Source organism: Mustela erminea, chromosome 14, assembly GCF_009829155.1.
Source record: "Mustela erminea isolate mMusErm1 chromosome 14, mMusErm1.Pri, whole genome shotgun sequence".
NCBI lineage: Eukaryota > Metazoa > Chordata > Mammalia > Carnivora > Mustelidae > Mustela > Mustela erminea.
In genome coordinates this window covers 84,431,758-84,448,732 of record NC_045627.1, presented here as the reverse complement: position 1 = coordinate 84,448,732, position 16,975 = coordinate 84,431,758, and the positions used below count along the sequence as shown (strand labels likewise).

At 51.2% G+C, this 16,975-nt stretch overlaps 1 protein-coding gene across 1 annotated transcript in view; it reads left to right on the top strand.

Moving 5' to 3' along the window:
* The window catches only part of CHST15 (carbohydrate sulfotransferase 15), a 76,707-nt gene that overhangs the window by 41,883 nt on the left and 17,849 nt on the right, over positions 1-16,975 (top strand). The window contains exons 3-6 of the mRNA XM_032312219.1: positions 731-1,805; positions 2,505-2,844; positions 4,776-4,922; positions 8,244-8,400. Coding sequence (XP_032168110.1) covers positions 1,260-1,805; positions 2,505-2,844; positions 4,776-4,922; positions 8,244-8,400 — 1,190 coding nt within the window. The 5' untranslated portion in view covers positions 731-1,259. The remainder of the gene's footprint in view (positions 1-730; positions 1,806-2,504; positions 2,845-4,775; positions 4,923-8,243; positions 8,401-16,975) is intronic.

The following is a 16,975-nucleotide window of genomic DNA, read 5'->3' as shown; positions in this document are numbered from 1 at the left end:
CTTTTTTGCTGTTTTTACAGCATCTACAAAGAAGTGTCATCATTTGGGCAACAATACATTTTCTAACCACAGAATTCTGTTAATGGATTTTTAAGAATCATGTTTTCCCCAGGATGATGAAAGTGAAAAATGATTTCAGGGTCTGAGTGTTATGTTACTCAGGGGAATACAGCACGTTGGGTTTAATTGCTTAATAACTTAAAGTCAAACGGTTTTTTTTTTTTTTTTTATATGATGCACTCTACTGAAGGAGAGAATCATTTCAGTGTTTCTAAATTTTCATTAACTTTTGCCTCCTAAACCGATAATAAAGGTTAGTTCTCGGTAACAGACTATGGGTGCTATTGGGAGAGAGGAAACATATTTTCTCTGCATACTCCTCTCCTCACTGGGCTGCTTCTTGGATATTTTGTGGATTTAAAAGCACGGATACTTAAGTTCATCTCTCAACTTAAAGTCACTGACCGTGCACGCATCTGGGAACGACTACGAAGTCTTGAGATTCGGAGATCGGTACTTAGCTGTGGTGTGGCTGGGCATTAGAGGATCTAGGGGCTGTGCAAAAATAAGGTGTTTGACGGGGAGCTCCAAAAGCTCTCCTTTTATCCCACGTGATTTTCTGTGACTGAAACCTAGGAGTGGAAAAGAGAACTTCTCTCCTGGGAAAGTGATCCCAGGGTTATGGCTATCATCACATCATGTAATAAAACCTCTTTTCTTTGTTGTTCAGGTAATCTGACATTTTAAAGATTTTGCACCCCCCCCCCCCCCGAGGAGGAAACATTTTAAAGGAGTGTGGGATGTAGAAGAAATCTTCATGGGGCTCTCCAAGGATGGCGTGCCGACCCGTGCCTCACTGAGACCATGAGCCCTTCCGATCTCCTGAGTGTCTCCATGTCCTCCAGTGAGAAATCTTATACTTCATTTTGTGCCATGGGAAAAACCTGAAGGACAGACAGACTCGCTCCCACACTTTGGGGACTTTTCCAAGCTTGCAGGGCTGCTTACAGAACATGACAGTAGGAGAGCACCTCTTTCTGTTGTCTTTTGGAGTTGAACCAAAGAAGGCCCTTCCTCTTTCTCCAGGGCTTTGGTGCCTGCTCATTTTTATATTCTATTTGTGTCTGTTGCTTGTGCCTTAAGACCATCTTATCTAATCAAAGGACATCCTTAAAGTTTTTCCAGCACTACTTGCACGCATCCGGGCTCCCCAGGGGCTCGCCCATGGCTCTGGGGGCCAGCCGTCCAAGGGCATTACCATGAGGCACTGTATTAATTGCTGCATCCAGTTGTTGCCCAACAACGAGCACAAACAGCAGGTCGGCTGCGGAGGGGGCCCCCTTCACGGTCACCCGGAGTGCCCCGCCTGCAAAGGAGAGAACAAAATTGTGCTCCGCGTAGACGGTAAGCAGATGAACTTGCTTGCTGTCCTCGAGGTGAGGGCCGAGGGGAATGAGAGCTGGGGCAGGTTTCTGCGCTTCAAGAAGGGGAAGCGATGCAGCCTCATGTTTGGATTGATGATCATGACCTTGGTGATGGCATCTTACATCCTTTCTGGAGCCCACCAAGAGCTTCTGATCTCCTCGCCTTTCCATTACGGAGCCTTCCCCAGCAATCCCAGCTTGATGGATGGCGAGAACCCGAGTGACACGAAAGAACATCACCACCAGCCCTCTGTAAATAATATTTCATATGTGAAAGACTACCCAAGCATTAAATTAATTATTAACAGCATCACCGCCAGGATTGAGTTCACGACCAGGCAGCTCCCAGACAGAGAAGATCTCAAGAAGCAGGAATTGCACGTGAGTAGCCTTGTGCTAATCTGGATTGATTGACGGATGGATTGATTTTTAAAAAATAGATGCTTCCTTTTGCTGTCACCATCTTTGGGAAACACAGTGAAGAAAAATGACCAAAAAATTTCTGAGGTGTGCAATGAGGGTAGTTTGACAGCCTCACAATTGCAAGGGCACTGGGTGAGGGCTGTGTGTTCACGATGTTTACACCAAGGAGGAAATTCGAGGTATTGGATGCGAAGCTAGACACACCCAAGAGCCACCGCATCTCAGAATTCCATTGCAGGGACTTGACTCGCTGCCATGGTGGTTCAGCTTGTTTTTGTAGATCACCATCATCCTATTTCTATTGTGCCCTAATTAGCATTTTTGTCTCTAATGGTCATTTAAATACACAACTAGGGAAGAGATTCCAACTGTGAAATTTAATTAGATTGCGGTGCGTGCCGGCGTGTGCGTGTAGGCTGGATTTTGAGGAAGCTTTTGTCTTGTCTCTCCAGATTCTAGTTTTATTTTGGGCTAAGGAAGAACACGGCCTCGGCCATGCACCACGTTTGGCTTTATTTCAGTGTTTCCCCTTGTCAAATAATACGTCACATGTGGACACCGTAGCGGGGCTCAGGGCACGACCGCGGCGTGGTGAGAACGTGTGTTTGCTAACTCCCCGCCTTCGTCTGTCTCTCCCTCTTTTCTCTGTCGCTGCAGATGTTTTCGGTAATCCCCAATAAATTTCTTCCAAATAGCAAGAGCCCCTGTTGGTACGAGGAGTTCACGGGCCGCAACACCACCGACCCGTACCTGACCAACTCCTACGTGCTCTACTCCAAGCGCTTCCGCTCCACCTTCGACGCCCTGCGCAAGGCCTTCTGGGGCCACCTGTCGCACGCCAGCGGGAAGCACTTCCGCCTCCGCTGCCTGCCGCGCTTCTACATCATCGGGCAGCCCAAGTGCGGCACCACCGACCTCTACGACCGCCTCCGGCTGCACCCGGAAGTCAAGTTCTCCGCCATCAAGGAGCCGCACTGGTGGACCCGGAAGCGCTTTGGTGAGCGCGACGGGCGGGGCCTGCGTGTGGGCGGGGCCTGCGTGTGGGCGGGGCGAGCCTTCCTGGCCCCGCCTCCTGTCTCTGTCCTCAGTTTTTCAGCCTTGCTTCGCCCCTGTCGATGGGGGGTGGGCGTGAAGGTGGTGGGGGGAGGAGAGCAGGCAGGATGCTCAGGGACGCAGGGGAGGCAGGGCAGGAGGTGAGGAAATACCCCGAGAGGCAGAGACAGGCAGTTAGCTAGTTCCCGGCTCCCCGCACAAATACCCACCGGGCTGGATGCAACTCCCAGCCGTCCGGAGAGCATTTATTGAGTGCCAGCTGTGCAGGGCAAGGGGAAGGGTGCAGAATAGTGGTTGTTCTTGCCCTGAAGAGCTTTGGTACACCTGCCAGTGGTGAGTGGGAAGTGCCAGATGCCAGGTGGGCGTTTTTCTGGGGCTGTCCCCACCCCAGCTCTGTAGTGTTGTCCTCAGGGCTCCCCACCCCAGAGGGACACTGCAGGAAGAAAGTTTGCCACATGGGGTGAGTTTCAAGCTTCTGGCTGGCTCCTTTGAGAGCTGTGAGTCTTTGGGCCTCATTTTTTGTCCGACCTGCTCTGTCCCTCTGCTTTAAGCTCAGAAGGAAAATCACATGGACATGATTCTGGGTGACCATGGACATGGCCCCCACCTAGCCTGAGCCACCCCACAGCCCTCGGATCACTGTTTCCTCTTCTTAACCTTTTCCCTTCTGCCAGGAGACGTTCGGTCACTTTGACAAATGCCAGAGCTTGGGGCGGGACTCGAGGGCGTGTTTCACGTAAAGGACTGGCTGCTTAGAAGGGAATTTTAGAAGTTTTCCTTCGTGGAGCTTAAGTTGAGACCAAGTCCTGCTTGTTTCCTGACAAATTGACTTAATCAATTTGATGTTTTGATGTTCTTCCTGGAGTGAACGAACAGAAGGGTAAATGTGTCTTTTGTGGTTTGGCCGAGGCAGCTGTGGGAGCCTCGGCGTCATGTAGCGTGCTCTCCCTGCACAGGTCACCATTTGCCCTAATGAGAACCAGCTTCCTACTGGCGCAGGGGCGTGGTTGTTGGATCCTTTACTCAGAGTCTCCTTGAACCTCTTGCTCTTGTGCCCATGGGACATTTTCTCTCCACTTTCCGTTAACCTTGGTAGCTGTGGTTTGGGGGCAGTGTGTTGTTAATAGAGTTGCACGTGAAATTGACCCACTTTTAAGCCAAGGGGCAAATTTCAGCTGCAATGACCAATGGCAGAATAACTAGTGGGTTCAACCACGTGTCCCAGGATTCCGGGATGATTACCCTTGTTTGGATGGACAGACAAGCTGCTTGATCAAACAGGCCAGAGATAGAAGCTCAGATAAAAACTCTCTTTTCTGGGGAACTTGGAGGGCTATTCTGCTAAGCATCTGCCTTCGGCTCAGATCATGATCCTAGGGTCCTAGGATCGAGCCCTGCATCAGGCTCCCCACTTAGTAAGGGAGGCTTCTTCTTCCTCTGCCCCTCCCCTGCTCATTCTCTCCCTCTCTCTCAAATAAACAAATTAAAAAAAAATAATAACCCTCCCATTCCTGTTTGATACACTGTGTGCGTTGCTGTTCAGCCACGCCCCCCCCCCCAAGTGCACCTGTCAGCCAACCCCAAGCCTGGCCCTCCAAACAGATGCATTGATCGTTCTCTAACAGGTGTGCCATCCTGGAAGCTGCCACTTGCAGCTGAATGCTGGTCCCCACCCCCTGAGTGAGCAGGTGAGAGGACGGCCAGTTTGCAAATATTCTCACTGCGAGCCCCTTCTGGCAGCTCCCATGGGTAGAGCCTTGGCTGCTGCAGCTGGGCCCCTGGGGCCTTGACATCCCTCTCGGCCCCTCCCCAGGAGGCCACCCCCCAGCAGTGGCCACTTCGTCCTCAGTAACTCCTGCTTCTTGGTTCTCGTAGGGATTGTCCGCCTGAGAGATGGGCTTCGGGACCGCTACCCCGTGGAAGATTACCTGGACCTCTTTGACCTGGCCGCACACCAGATTCATCAAGGCCTGCAGGCCAGCTCTGCGAAGGAGGAGAGCAGGATGACTAGGATCCTTATCGGTACGGCTTCTGGGGGGTGTCCCCAGAGGGGCTGCTCCGGCCTGGGGCCAGCTGTGCGTTGTGATCTCTTGGAGAATCTGATGCAGTTTGCATCGAATTTCCTAATGAGGGTCAGCGTCCCCCAACGAATCCTTCATACCTGGGCACTTTTCAAAGGGAACCATCTAGTACCTTCTCAGTGGGCCTTTAAAATGCCACAGAGCTGTGTACCCTGAGCAATGTCAGATATCATGAAATTGGGAAGCCAGATGCTGGGAGAGGGGGCCCACTCCCACGGGGCGCCCTCTGCTCTGGGGCTGGCCCAGCTTTTGCTCTGGCCCCGGGGACAGTTGCAGGATGCCTGCCCGCTTCCTAACCTGGCCATCGCTCTTAACACTATGTAAAACGTTTACATTACTGACATAGTTTCTGTAAAACAGAAATGTTTAATGGACTTTTTTAGTTCTGTGGAGGCTCCCTTGTACCTGAAATGGTTTTTTCTAAAAACTGACATTTTTAAAAATTTAAGTTAAGCACACATGGCTGGGTTTCTTTTTATGATGTACTAATCTAAGTTTGGATGGAGGATCATAAGCACAGTTAACCAAGGAGTCATTGATTTATTGCTGTGGCTTTTGGAATCCTTGGCCCCAGGACCCTGGGAAGACAGAGGCCATCTCTCCAGAAACAGATATAGCCCTAATGCATTGTTGGTGACTAATTGCTGTTGAAAAAGCCGAGCCATTGTCAGGTTAATGCCTTTAGACATTCACAATGAGGTGGCTTGATTAATAATCTTTTTTTCTCTTTTTTTAGTTCACAAGAACGTTTTATAAAAAACCTACCTAATTTGTCTTGGATTCAGCTTAGGAGAAGACATTTACCCACTTAGACCTTCTGAAAGAGTGAAGTCTGGCCACATATGTTCCTTAAATTTATTACCTGAGGCAGTAATCTGCTGTTTAATTTTCCTAAATCTATTATATTTTGATTCTCCAAATTTGATGACTCTGTTAGCAACCAAGAGGAATTGTAATCAACCATCTGAAAGATGGCTCTTTGCTCTTGACTCTTCCTGTCCTAGGAGAGAGGCTTACATGCCTAAGTCCTGATTTATTTGTTGTTTTGTTTTTTTAAGGCAAAGAAATGAAGTTGTGAGAGGCGGATGAGGTCCTATATCACCCCGGCCCTGATGTGAATTGGCTACTAGTTACTTTCTTGCACCCTTGGGTCCACACACCCCAGATCACAAGTCTAATTAATAGTTGTTATATTCATATATTTGCGTCATGTGACTCCCACACCGTATGCCTCTGGGAGAATCTTGTGTTCTTATGAAAGAGCTAAAAATATACATCTTAGGGCTAGGAAATTGAGCCCAAGATAATGAATGAAAAAGGAAAGCCTTAGTTTGGTTTTCTAATTTTACTTACTTCTAGATTTAAAAAGGAAAATTAGAGAAAAAATTTGCCACTCTGGTATTTACCTAAAGCAGAGTTTGGGAAGTTTTATGTAGAGGAGACGCGTGGGGAGAGCTGGCACCTAGCCACCAGCCTGCTCTGGGCCACGTGACGGGAGTTGTCTGCGTGTTCCTGAGTTCAGCCTGCACATCTGTGCAATGGGCTGGTTGGACCAGCTCCATTCTGGCTCTTCCCAGGCCTGGAATGTGATTCAGCTCTGCTTCTGCTTCCTCTGATGAGCTCTTCGGGAGAGCAGGAGGATCTTCTTCTCAGCTCAGGGGTCAGAGAGAGCCTTTCCTCAGTGGTCTGGGCTAATGGCTGGGTGACAAAGGATTCGAGGGGCCGGGTTCTTGGGGGTGGGGCTCTAGACACACTGAAATGTCCCTGCCTGTGCTCTCATGGTGCCCCGCTCTGCCTGTCCACGTGTTCGCCTGGGGAGCTGGTTGTGTACGGAGTTGCCGCTTCCCTCTAGATTATAAGGTTGGAGAGGAGAGGGGGTTGGCTGTCTTATTTCCCTCCTATCCCTAGTGGCAAGCACAGTACCAGGCACCTAGTAGACACCAGATGAATGCATTTGAAATGAACAGAGGATGAGTGGATAGATGGATGGACAGATGGATGGACTTGTGGATGGACAAGTGTTTCTGTGGTTGTAGAAGTAGTCCATTTATGATATTTGACAGAATTTTGTCAATTTCGTTTCAGATAGTTCTCTTGTTCTAATATTCTTGTATTCACTGTGAGTAGAATTTTCAAAGGACTTCTGATAGACTTGTCTCTTCTGTATCTTAAGGTATTATCTTTCAAAAAAGAGAAGAAAGGAAAGACCAGAACAGAAATGCTCACCTCGATGTGATTGCACATCCAACAGAATAGACAGGGCTGGCCAACTCCCTGCTTTATTGTGATGCACTCATCACTGATCAAAGACACTAGTCTTTTGGCTCAGATTTTCCCTGAATAAGTGACTTTGAGATGTATCAAATGCCCATGTAAAATGTCGGGAAATTGAATTTGTATGTAATTGATTGATTTGCTTTTCTTTCTAAACCTCTGATGAGTCTTCTGAAAAAAAAAAAAAAAAAGTCAGGGAATTGGTTCAAGTATCTGAGTGAGAGATGTTGAAATGTGTGGATCTTGGTCGCATGACCGCCCTCGACTGCGTATCACATTTCATCCTTCATTCATACAGACCACAATGAGAAAGGGCTGGACCCATTCCCTGTCCACTCAGTCAGCATGGATTGAGTGCCAGCTGTGTGCAGGGTGACGGGGCCTGTGGGCACGTAGGACACAGCACCTCTAGACGGAGGTCCTGTGAGTCTTCCTGTAAAATCTTCCTCTTGCTTGGTCTAGAGCATGCCTGGGGCCAGCTGTGGGTTGTGATCTCTTGGAGAATCTGATGCAGTTTGCATTGAATTTCCTAATGACGGTCAGCTTCCTCCAACGACTCCTTCATCCCTGATGCTTTATCAAAGGGAACCATCTAGTACCTTCTCAGTGGGCCTTCAAAATGTCGCAGAGCTGTGTACCCTGAGCAATGTCAGATATCATGAAATTGGGAGGCCAGATGCTGGGAGAGGGTTTTTTGTTTTTTGTTTTGTTTTGTTTGTTTTTTGTTTTTTTGTTTTTTTTTTTTTAAACATCTCCTGGAGAGGAACTGGGAAGAAACAGGTGCTCACTGTTGCCCACATCACCTGGATTTCCAGACAGAGAGCGCTGGGTGGGAGCAGGGGAGGTCGCTGGGGCAGAGAGGCCTTGCCAGCCACCTCTTGCTGAAGTCCCATGTGCTCCCAGTGGAGCCTGGTTTTGTCCCTCGCACAGGCTGCCCGTGGGAGCCCCTCACGCAGCGCTGCTCATTCTCAGGGTTCTCTGCTTCCAGGGGAGGCCAGCGCTTCCACCATGTGGGACAACAACGCCTGGACCTTCTTCTACGACAACAGCACGGACGGTGAGCCGCCCTTCCTGACCCAGGACTTCATCCACGCCTTTCAGCCCGACGCCAAGCTGATCGTCATGCTCAGGGACCCTGTAGAGAGGTGAGCAGTTTGGGTTTCTTGTATTTGGGGCGAACAGGCAGTTTTAAAGGACAGCCTGCCTTCTCATCACAAACAAGATCTTCCTTTTTTTTTTTTTTTTTTTTAAATAAACAAGCTTAACTTGCAATGTTACTGCTATTTCCTATGTAAATGTTATTGTTGGTGCGATCTCCACTGGCTCTAAACAAATTGAGGATCGTTTTCTTAGACCTTCTGACTGTGGTCTATGCGCCTTCAGCCTCTGGCCCGTTTGACCTGGGGACATGGGACCCTCCTTGGGGACTGTCAGGGCGTGTGAAACCCCCTTGGAATCAGGGACGTCAGGGTTTGCCGAGGGGTTTGGCTCCCATGATTCCTCATGCCCCCACCTAGGCTAGGCCTTTAACCCTGTCAGCTCTGAGTGTTCTGTCTCTAGCTTTCCTGGGAAGACCGAAAGGAGGAGATGACGGGCAGGGCCGCTTTGCTGTAAGAAAGGCACAGCTCGTGTGAGACTGGACAGCGTGGGGGTGGCCGGGCCATCACTGGCAAAGCTTGAGCCATAATGAAGCCGGTGGGGATGGCGGAAGATGGGGGCTTCCAGGACCTGAAAATCACTTAGCGGGACGGTCTGTGTGGTACAGTCCCATCAGAGAGGGGGGCCCTCAGGCCACTCCAGGACCCTCAAGCGGGAGTCCCCACCCAAGATGAGCGGTCCAACTCTGTGACAACACTCCTCCTGCTTTGAAATCAAGTCTGTCTTTTGGGAGCATCTTGCTGGATCCGTTTCTTCCCTGTAGAGCCGCAGAGACCCAAGGGTCACTCTCCCCAAGTGGGAGAGGCTGCCGGGTATTGAAGCAGACCCAGCCCTCTGTGTCTCGCTTTTCTACCTACCTCTTGTTAGGGGTGAATTGTGCCCTTCCTAAGGATGCGTTGAAGTTCTAGCCCCACCTCTCGTACGGGTGCGTGTGATCTTGTTTGAAAACAGGGTCTATGTAGATGGACTCATGTCAAGATGAGGTCCTACCAGATTAGGGTGGCCCCAAAGCCGGGGGTTGGTGTCCTTGTGAGAAGAGGATATTTGGACACAGGGAGAGTGTCATGTGATGACAGGGGCAGGATTGGAGGGACATGTCTGCAGGCCAAGGTATGCCTAGTGTTGCCAGCTGGCACTGGGAGCTGGAGACAGGCCTGGAACAGACCCTCCTGCAGAACCCCCAGGAGGAACTCCCCACCCGGATTTCAGACTTGCATTTTTCAGAAGTGCCAGAGACTAAATTCCTGCAGTTACAGGAATTTAGTGGTAGTCTGTGACAGTGGCCCCAGGAACCTAAGGGACCCTGAATACCTTCCTTGGATGGGTGCGCATTTCCTTCCACACGTCCTTGCCAATGGCAACAGTAAGACGTGTTGTGGGAATCTGAGGAGGTACTGGAACGCTACAACGAGAACTGTTATAAAAAGCACCTATAGTCTCCCATCTGATAGCTGTTATTTATATCGGGTATATTTTCTTCCAGACTGCTTACCTGTGCAGCTAAGTGCAATGTGTGTGTGTGTGTGTGTGTGAGAGAGAGAGAGAGAGAGAGAGAGTGTGTGTGTGTGTGTGTGTGAGTGTGTGACACACAATAGTAAGCACATACAGTCTCACATGTCACTTCATTTGTTTCACGCCGTCGCCCCCCAGAAGGACAGGCCTTCACGTCCCCGCCCTGCTTGTTCTCCCTGAATTTCTCTCTCTGTCCCTTTGGTAGAGCTCTCAAAATGGCCCTTGCGGCTGTGAATGTGATCTGGTCAGAGGGGAGCTGGATTATCGGCCCCATCTCCGTCCCGGCAGCCCTCTTGGTGCTATGCCACAAGACACATCTATGTGCCCCAGATGGTTCCGCTCTGGTTCTGCCCCTCTCTCAGCCTCAGGAATCCATCTGGTGCGGTGCTGAAGCAGCCGCCGCCCTCGGCACAGCTCGCCTCATCCTACCTGCTAGTTCCCACACTTTGGAGGCAGGAGTTTGGCCCTTCTGCTCACGGAGTGGGTTGGTCCCCCTCAGGCTAAGAACAGTTGACACAAACCAGTGGTGCTCTCGCGTAGACGTGATTATGTAACTGTCAGCCTTGAAAGGAAAGGCTCAGTGACTAAGTGACCCCTCGCCGCCCACTGAGGTGTTTTCACAGCTGCTCTGCCTCCCTCCCCTAGACAGCCCCCAGCTGTAGTTCACAAGGTTGGAACATTCTCTCAAGAGTGCGCTTTCTGCTCACTGAATGTCTTCCTGTCACATCTCCCTGGTTCCTCGTTCTGAGGAAGGTCACTCTGCGCCTCTACCTCAGGGGGCCCAGACAGTGAAAACTGTGACATTTTGTCACTCCCTGGGCGTAGAGCAGTGGGAACCAGTCTCTGGGCTCTCTCGGTGTGTGTCAGTCCTGTTCTAGGCTGCAGGCATGGGGTGCTCATGGCTGGTTACAAGACAGGAATGGCTGTGGTTGTTATGGTCTGTGGATCCAGCTGGAGCAAGAGGGAATGAGCTTCAGGTAGGGAAAAGTCATTCTGGAGGAGGTAAAGCCAGACTAGGTTTTGAAGGATGAGTAAGAGATTTCCAAGTCAACAAAGAAGGTACGTGGTTGAGAGGAAGAAGCATTCTGAGCAGGGAGATCAGTGAGGACAAAGGTAAAGACCACAGGCTCTCTTGTTGGAGAGCGGAGTCACCTTCCCTACATGTGTCCCTCCCTTTCTGCAGTCCCGATTCTACCTCTGAGAACACAACGGCCATAGGCGAGCCTTTGAATGGGGAGGGCCATGGTGCCACCCAGGTTCAGACAGTGAGCCAGAGGCACGACCTACCCAACTTGCCTCTCAGACCCAGCCAAAAGCCTGCCTTCCTTTAGAAGGCTCAAGGGCCATAAGATGTCACCAAGTAGTCACCCCTTTGTTTGCTTGCTTGCTTTCTGGGTCAAATACTCCATTTATTATAGGACCCAAAAGTGAAGATTTCTTGCCTTTCTCACCTTCAGTGGTGAAAGTTCATCAACTCAGACATTATTTTGAGCCCTGACCACACACTGGGCATGGTGCTGGGTGCTGTGCACGCACATGTCCATGAAGGCCCACCCAGGGCTTACCCTCTGGGAACAGGTACTTCTACATAGAAGTGAGGCCCTCCCTCTCTCACAGTGGACATGGTGCCGAGGAGGGGGTGGTGGGATGCCGTGGTGGCAGTTGCCTCAGGAGGCTGAGCCGGTTGTTAGGGTGCCTGCTGCATTAGCCATCAACTGCTATGTAGCAAATCACCCCAAAACTTAGCAGCTTAAAACACTACACACTCAGGATTACACCATTTCTGTGGCTCAGAATCTGGCACAGTTTACTGTTTCCTCTTCTTCAGGATCTCTCCCAGGCTTGCAGTCAGGGCTTCCGCACGGTGGGGTCTCATCCAAAGGCTTGACTGGGGAAGGCTCTGCTTCCAAGCTCCCATGCTCTAAAGCTCACTGGCCAAATTCAGTTCCTCAGTGGCTGTTGGAAGGAGGGCCTCCATTCTTTGCCAGCCGTTGGCTAGAGGCTGCCCTCAGTACCTTGCTTCTGGGCCTTGCCAGCATAGCTGCTTGCTTCTTCAGAGCCAGCAAGGGAGAGAAACAGTGGGCAGGTCGGAAGTCACAACCTTGTGTCATCTCACCACTGGAGTATCAGCCTATGACCTTGACCGTGTTCGGTTGATTTGAAGCACGTCATGAGGGCCAGGCCACACTTAAGGGGAGGAGATGGCGGGGTGTGCATGCCAAGGAACAGGGATGGTTGCCTACCACACCTGCTCCCCATTTCTCTGTCTGATCATCCAGGAGCCTAGGCCCCAGTGGTGTGACCAGGAGCAGAGAGGCTACAAGTACGTCACCGTGTCGAGGCAGAGCCTGCACATGCACAGTTGGCGGGGGGTGGGAGGCATTCATGCATACAATGTCTGTGTGGGTTACTGACAGCAACAGCCGTTCCATTGCTTTTTAAACATTGACTTAAAAAAGTATGCAACAATAGGAATTTCTGTTTTGAAACCCATGACTCATGGCCTATCTTAAATGTCTGGCTTATTAGCCATCCCAGCCAGAAAGGAAGATAGACACTCAATGTTTAGGTTTTTTGAAGAAACAAACACTTAGAACCCCCGTTCCCATTGGTCTAACTGGGTTACAGGCCATCAGCCTGCTTGGGTCATTCCATGACCTTGCTCTTCTGCAGGGGAAGGTTGCAGGGGTTGCTTTCTGCCAGTGGGATTAGGCTAAACTGTTCTTGCCATCTACAGATTGGCAGGGGTGGGGTGGAATTTGTTTCTAGTTTCAGATTCACATTTAACCTTTTTTCTAGAATTGATCCAACGTAGAGGGTTGTTAAAGTGTTGGGATTGCGCACAGAATCAAACCAATCACTTTTAACTTTCCAGAGAGAGATGTAAATGGTACGTTTGTTGTTCCCCCTTCTGGAGGACAAGAAGAGTGGAAGACGGGTTCTCGTGGCCAGGAGGGCCGGCCAGGTTTCACACTGCAAGTCTCTCTACGTAAGAGCTAATGACAGCTTAAAAAGTGAAACATTTCTAGGCCAAATGGGCCTAGTTAATTAAAAAGCAGAATTTTTCTTCCTTTAGTTCGACGCTAAAGTGGGAAAGACTGTTCTTTTCACCACACCTCCCGGTAGCTTCCCGCCTCTTCGTGTGTGAGTGGTTGACGGAGTTGGCCTCGTAATTCAGAGGCCACCGTCATTCACCGGGACAAATGGCCGGAAGGTGCTGACATAGTTCATTCAGGGGACACTTGGAGTGGGGTCGCACGCCATCTGTTAAGGATTTTACCGTGTCTGTATTTTGGGTTTAAGTCTGTGCATCGTCTTACTGCCGGGGAGGGCAGTGACCAGCGCAGGATGCTGGGTGTTGCTCACGTTTTAGGATGATGGTCAAATCGGGAAGGAGAACCGAGCTCAGTTAAGAACGAGAACTTTATTTTGACCTGCGCACCTTGAACCTTGGCTCCTGGGGCATTGTTTCCTTCATCTGCTTGTAGAAACTGACTTTTTAACAACCCACCGGCCTGGGTCAGTAATTAATCTATGATGATGCGCGAGGAAAGGAGGGGGTGAAGCACTTAATACAGTGTATCCGTTTGCACGCGCTTGGTCATTCGGACAAAGTAACGAGCGATGCTAAGCCTTTGGACAGGAATCCTGGTTTCATGGATTTTACTCCATCTGCAAAGTGGGTGGTAGGACGTATGGGTAATAAATGGCAAACCAGGGTCACCTTGATAGAATCATAGCCTTGGGGGACAGGAGGTCCCAGCTCTGCCACTGACCTTGGGGCAGCTACTTAACCTCTCTGTGTCTCATTTCCTTTTTGGTGAAATGGGGGGAAATAGTCCTGCTCTTAGGGTTGTAAGAGTACCTTAATATATGTAACGTATTTAAACAGTGCTGGAAAATGCAAAACATTATGTAATTGGTAGCTATTATTACTAGGTCACAGTAGTAGTAAATACTAACAGTAATGTGAGTGAGTGCGCATTTGCTCACTATACACAGTTATTGGACACCTTTGAAGGGCTGGCAGTGAGACGATCACTGAGGGACAAAATCCTTGTCTGGCCTCCTGGAGCCCATGTCTAATGGAAGGGGTGGGGACAGCCCTCAATTAAGTGACCTTGGCATTAACTCCAGGCTGCCTCTGTGTTAAGCCCTGTCCAGGCATTGCCTCATTTGCGCTTGGCAAGCCGGTGTGTGGGCTCGGTGGGGCTCAGTCGCCTACCCACGGTCACCTGGTTAGTAGTGTCCAGGCTGGGGTTGAGCCCCTGTCGGTTTGACTGAGGACTTGAGCTGTCTTCCCTATCAGAGGCTGGTCCTTGGGACGCAGAGGTGGAGACAGCCGTGTGTGTAGGAGGTTTATGGGGCCCGTCGTGGGACAAGCTGGGGCGGGGGTGGGTGCCGACAGCGTGAAGGGGTGGGCCGTGACGCAGTCGCACAGAGGTCTCCCTGACGCCAGCAGGAGCCATGTGGCTGGGACCGCCCTTCTGAGATAGCGCCGCCCAGGCCTGTCCTGTCCGGCAGCCACTGTTTACTGTCTGTCCTGGGGAGGCCTGTGCGGAGCAGGTCTTTCCTGCTGATGGCAGACGCTGCATGGGACCGTGAGCCACCAGCAGGATGACTCCCCACTCCGGCAAGGCTCTGTGAACCACAAGGACCCCCGTCTCCCTGGGTGGCTAAGCGTGGACTCCACACTGGCGAGCGCAGGATACCAATCCCAGGGCGACTTTGAGCTCAGATGATAGGAAGCCGCGCCCACCCACGCTTCTGAGTCCCTGTAGACCTCTTACCCGCAGCAGGAATTTCTCTTGAAGTTCAGCCTGTGCTGAAAATCTTCTCCAAACAGCTCAATGTCTCTGTGTCCCTGGAAGCACTGATGTCGTGCCGTGGACACTCCCTGCAGCGGGAGAGGTGAGCTGGCACGCTGGCGTCCCATGACAGGCTCTCTAGCACGTGTTTGCACCAGGATTAGAGGGCTTGCTGTTCCCTAGCAGGGGTGCATCAGTTAGTAACATCTGTGACCTTTTTTTTTTTTAAGATTTTATTTATTCATTTGACACAGAGAGAGAGCGAGAGAGAGTGAGTGCAAACGGGGAGGGGCAGGTAGAGGGAGAGGGAAAAGCAAGACCGACGCGGGGCTCCATCCCAGGCCCCTGGGATCATGACCTGAGCCGAAGGCAGACGCTTAACCCACTGAGCCACCCAGGCGCCCAACATCCATGATCTTAAAGGGAAATTCAGGGAGCTCTGGGCAAGGGTTGGAGTTGTGGTGGGGTGGAAGCCACGGAGCATAGAGGTCGTGAGGACGCAGATTGATTCCACGCCCTGCAGCGGCTGTCTGCAGGAGACTAGAGTGTCTCTCAGTGGCCTGTTTCCTGGAAATTTGAGGCATTTTGCGTCTCAGAAGCTGTCTGTCTGGGTGTCATTGGCATGTCTTTAATGAGCCCTAAAAGTGGTGTGAGGTCACGCTCATAGGGCTGAACTGGGAGCCACCCCAGGACCAGGGAGTCAGCCTCTGCCATCGGAGCAGGAAGGTGAGTGGGCCAGGACTGGCCAGGGCGGTGCGGGGGAGGCTGCTCAGTCCACTCCCGGACCTCCAGGTCACTTCAGAAACCTTGGATTTGTGAGGTTGGCAAGTTAAAGCTGTTTGGGGGTGTGTGGCCATGGCTGTGCTCCATGGTAGTGTCCCCCAGCCTGGGATCCAGGCCTGACTTGGCCGCTGCTTTAACCAGGGGTAGCCCAGCGATCCTGGGCGCTTCCTTTTCTTCCCTGCCAGAGACACCTGCTGTCAGGATCACCAGGAAACTGTGTGAAAGTGCTTCGTGAACATGCCAGGCTTGTAGACCAAGGGGATTTCTAATCTCATCTCTGAGAGGTTCTACGCTTGGTTCCATGAACTTTGACCAAGTACCCAGACTGGATGCTCTAGAAGAAACAAAGGTGAACCCAGAACCCTCCTCAAGGGAAAGGGATGACCCAGCCCCAACATAAGCCCCATGGGCTGGAGGTGCTGCGTCCACGTGGACACTTTTAGGCCCAAGCCTGGATGTTCTTCTCTGGCAGAAAATGAGCCCCAGCAGCGTCACCCATGTGTACGGCTTCAGGTGACTCTCGACTTTTCCTCCAAGGGAGCCGGCCTGGTCAGTCCTGCTTGGTTGTTCCTCGTGATGGGAAAGTCACAGCTCATGATTCAGTGAGACAGAAGGGCCTCCTTCCTGGCCATGTTAAATGGCCTTTATTTCCCTGTAGGAAAAATATACGTAATCATTATTGATGGCACCATATCAGAGGTCAGGAACTTATTGATTTGAACGTGGGTGCGGGCAAATGGAGAATGATGAAGGGATGCTCTGGGTTTCACTTTTGTAATCACCCTTCAGGTGGCTGCAGGAAGACGGGGATGTCACGGGGTGGGGGGCTGAAGGAGGACGAGAGCGCCCACGTTTGGAGGCTCCTGGCTGAGGGACTAGGGCCGTTCCCATGTGTGTCATTGAGAAGCCGGCTGGCGGGGGCTCTGGGTGCACAGCGACGTCTGGGCCAGGACAGCCTGCGTTGAGCCCCGCCCCCCAGGAGCCGTCAGCTGCTCCCCACTGTCCCCACCTCGGGGTCTGCCCCCAGTCGTTTCTCACAAACCAGCTCTCCAGATGTCTGGTGCGTGGAGCAGTAGCTGGTAGGATTGGCGCCGCGCGGGCTCTCGAGACGCAGCTGATGCAGTCGAAACTTCCCTGTGCCTTGTGGGCCTGGGATCGCCGTGACCTCTCCTGTGAGCCTCCCTGGGCACTGGCAGGTTAAAACCAAAAGCAACTTTCTGGGTTGATGCGGGTCTCCTGGAATTGGCTGGTGGTGGGGCTTGTGCAGCTGTGTGTGTCTGCTAAAAACGACTGAATTGTTGGTGTGTGGATTACTTCTCCATTTTAAAATGGTACAAACAAAACCATGACAAGAGGAGAACAAACCAGCCTCCCTGAACTAGAGGCATTGGGGCTGGAACCCGCCTGGGTCTCCTGGTCGCAGGGAGGCCAACCGACAAGCACGTCATCATTGAAGAGC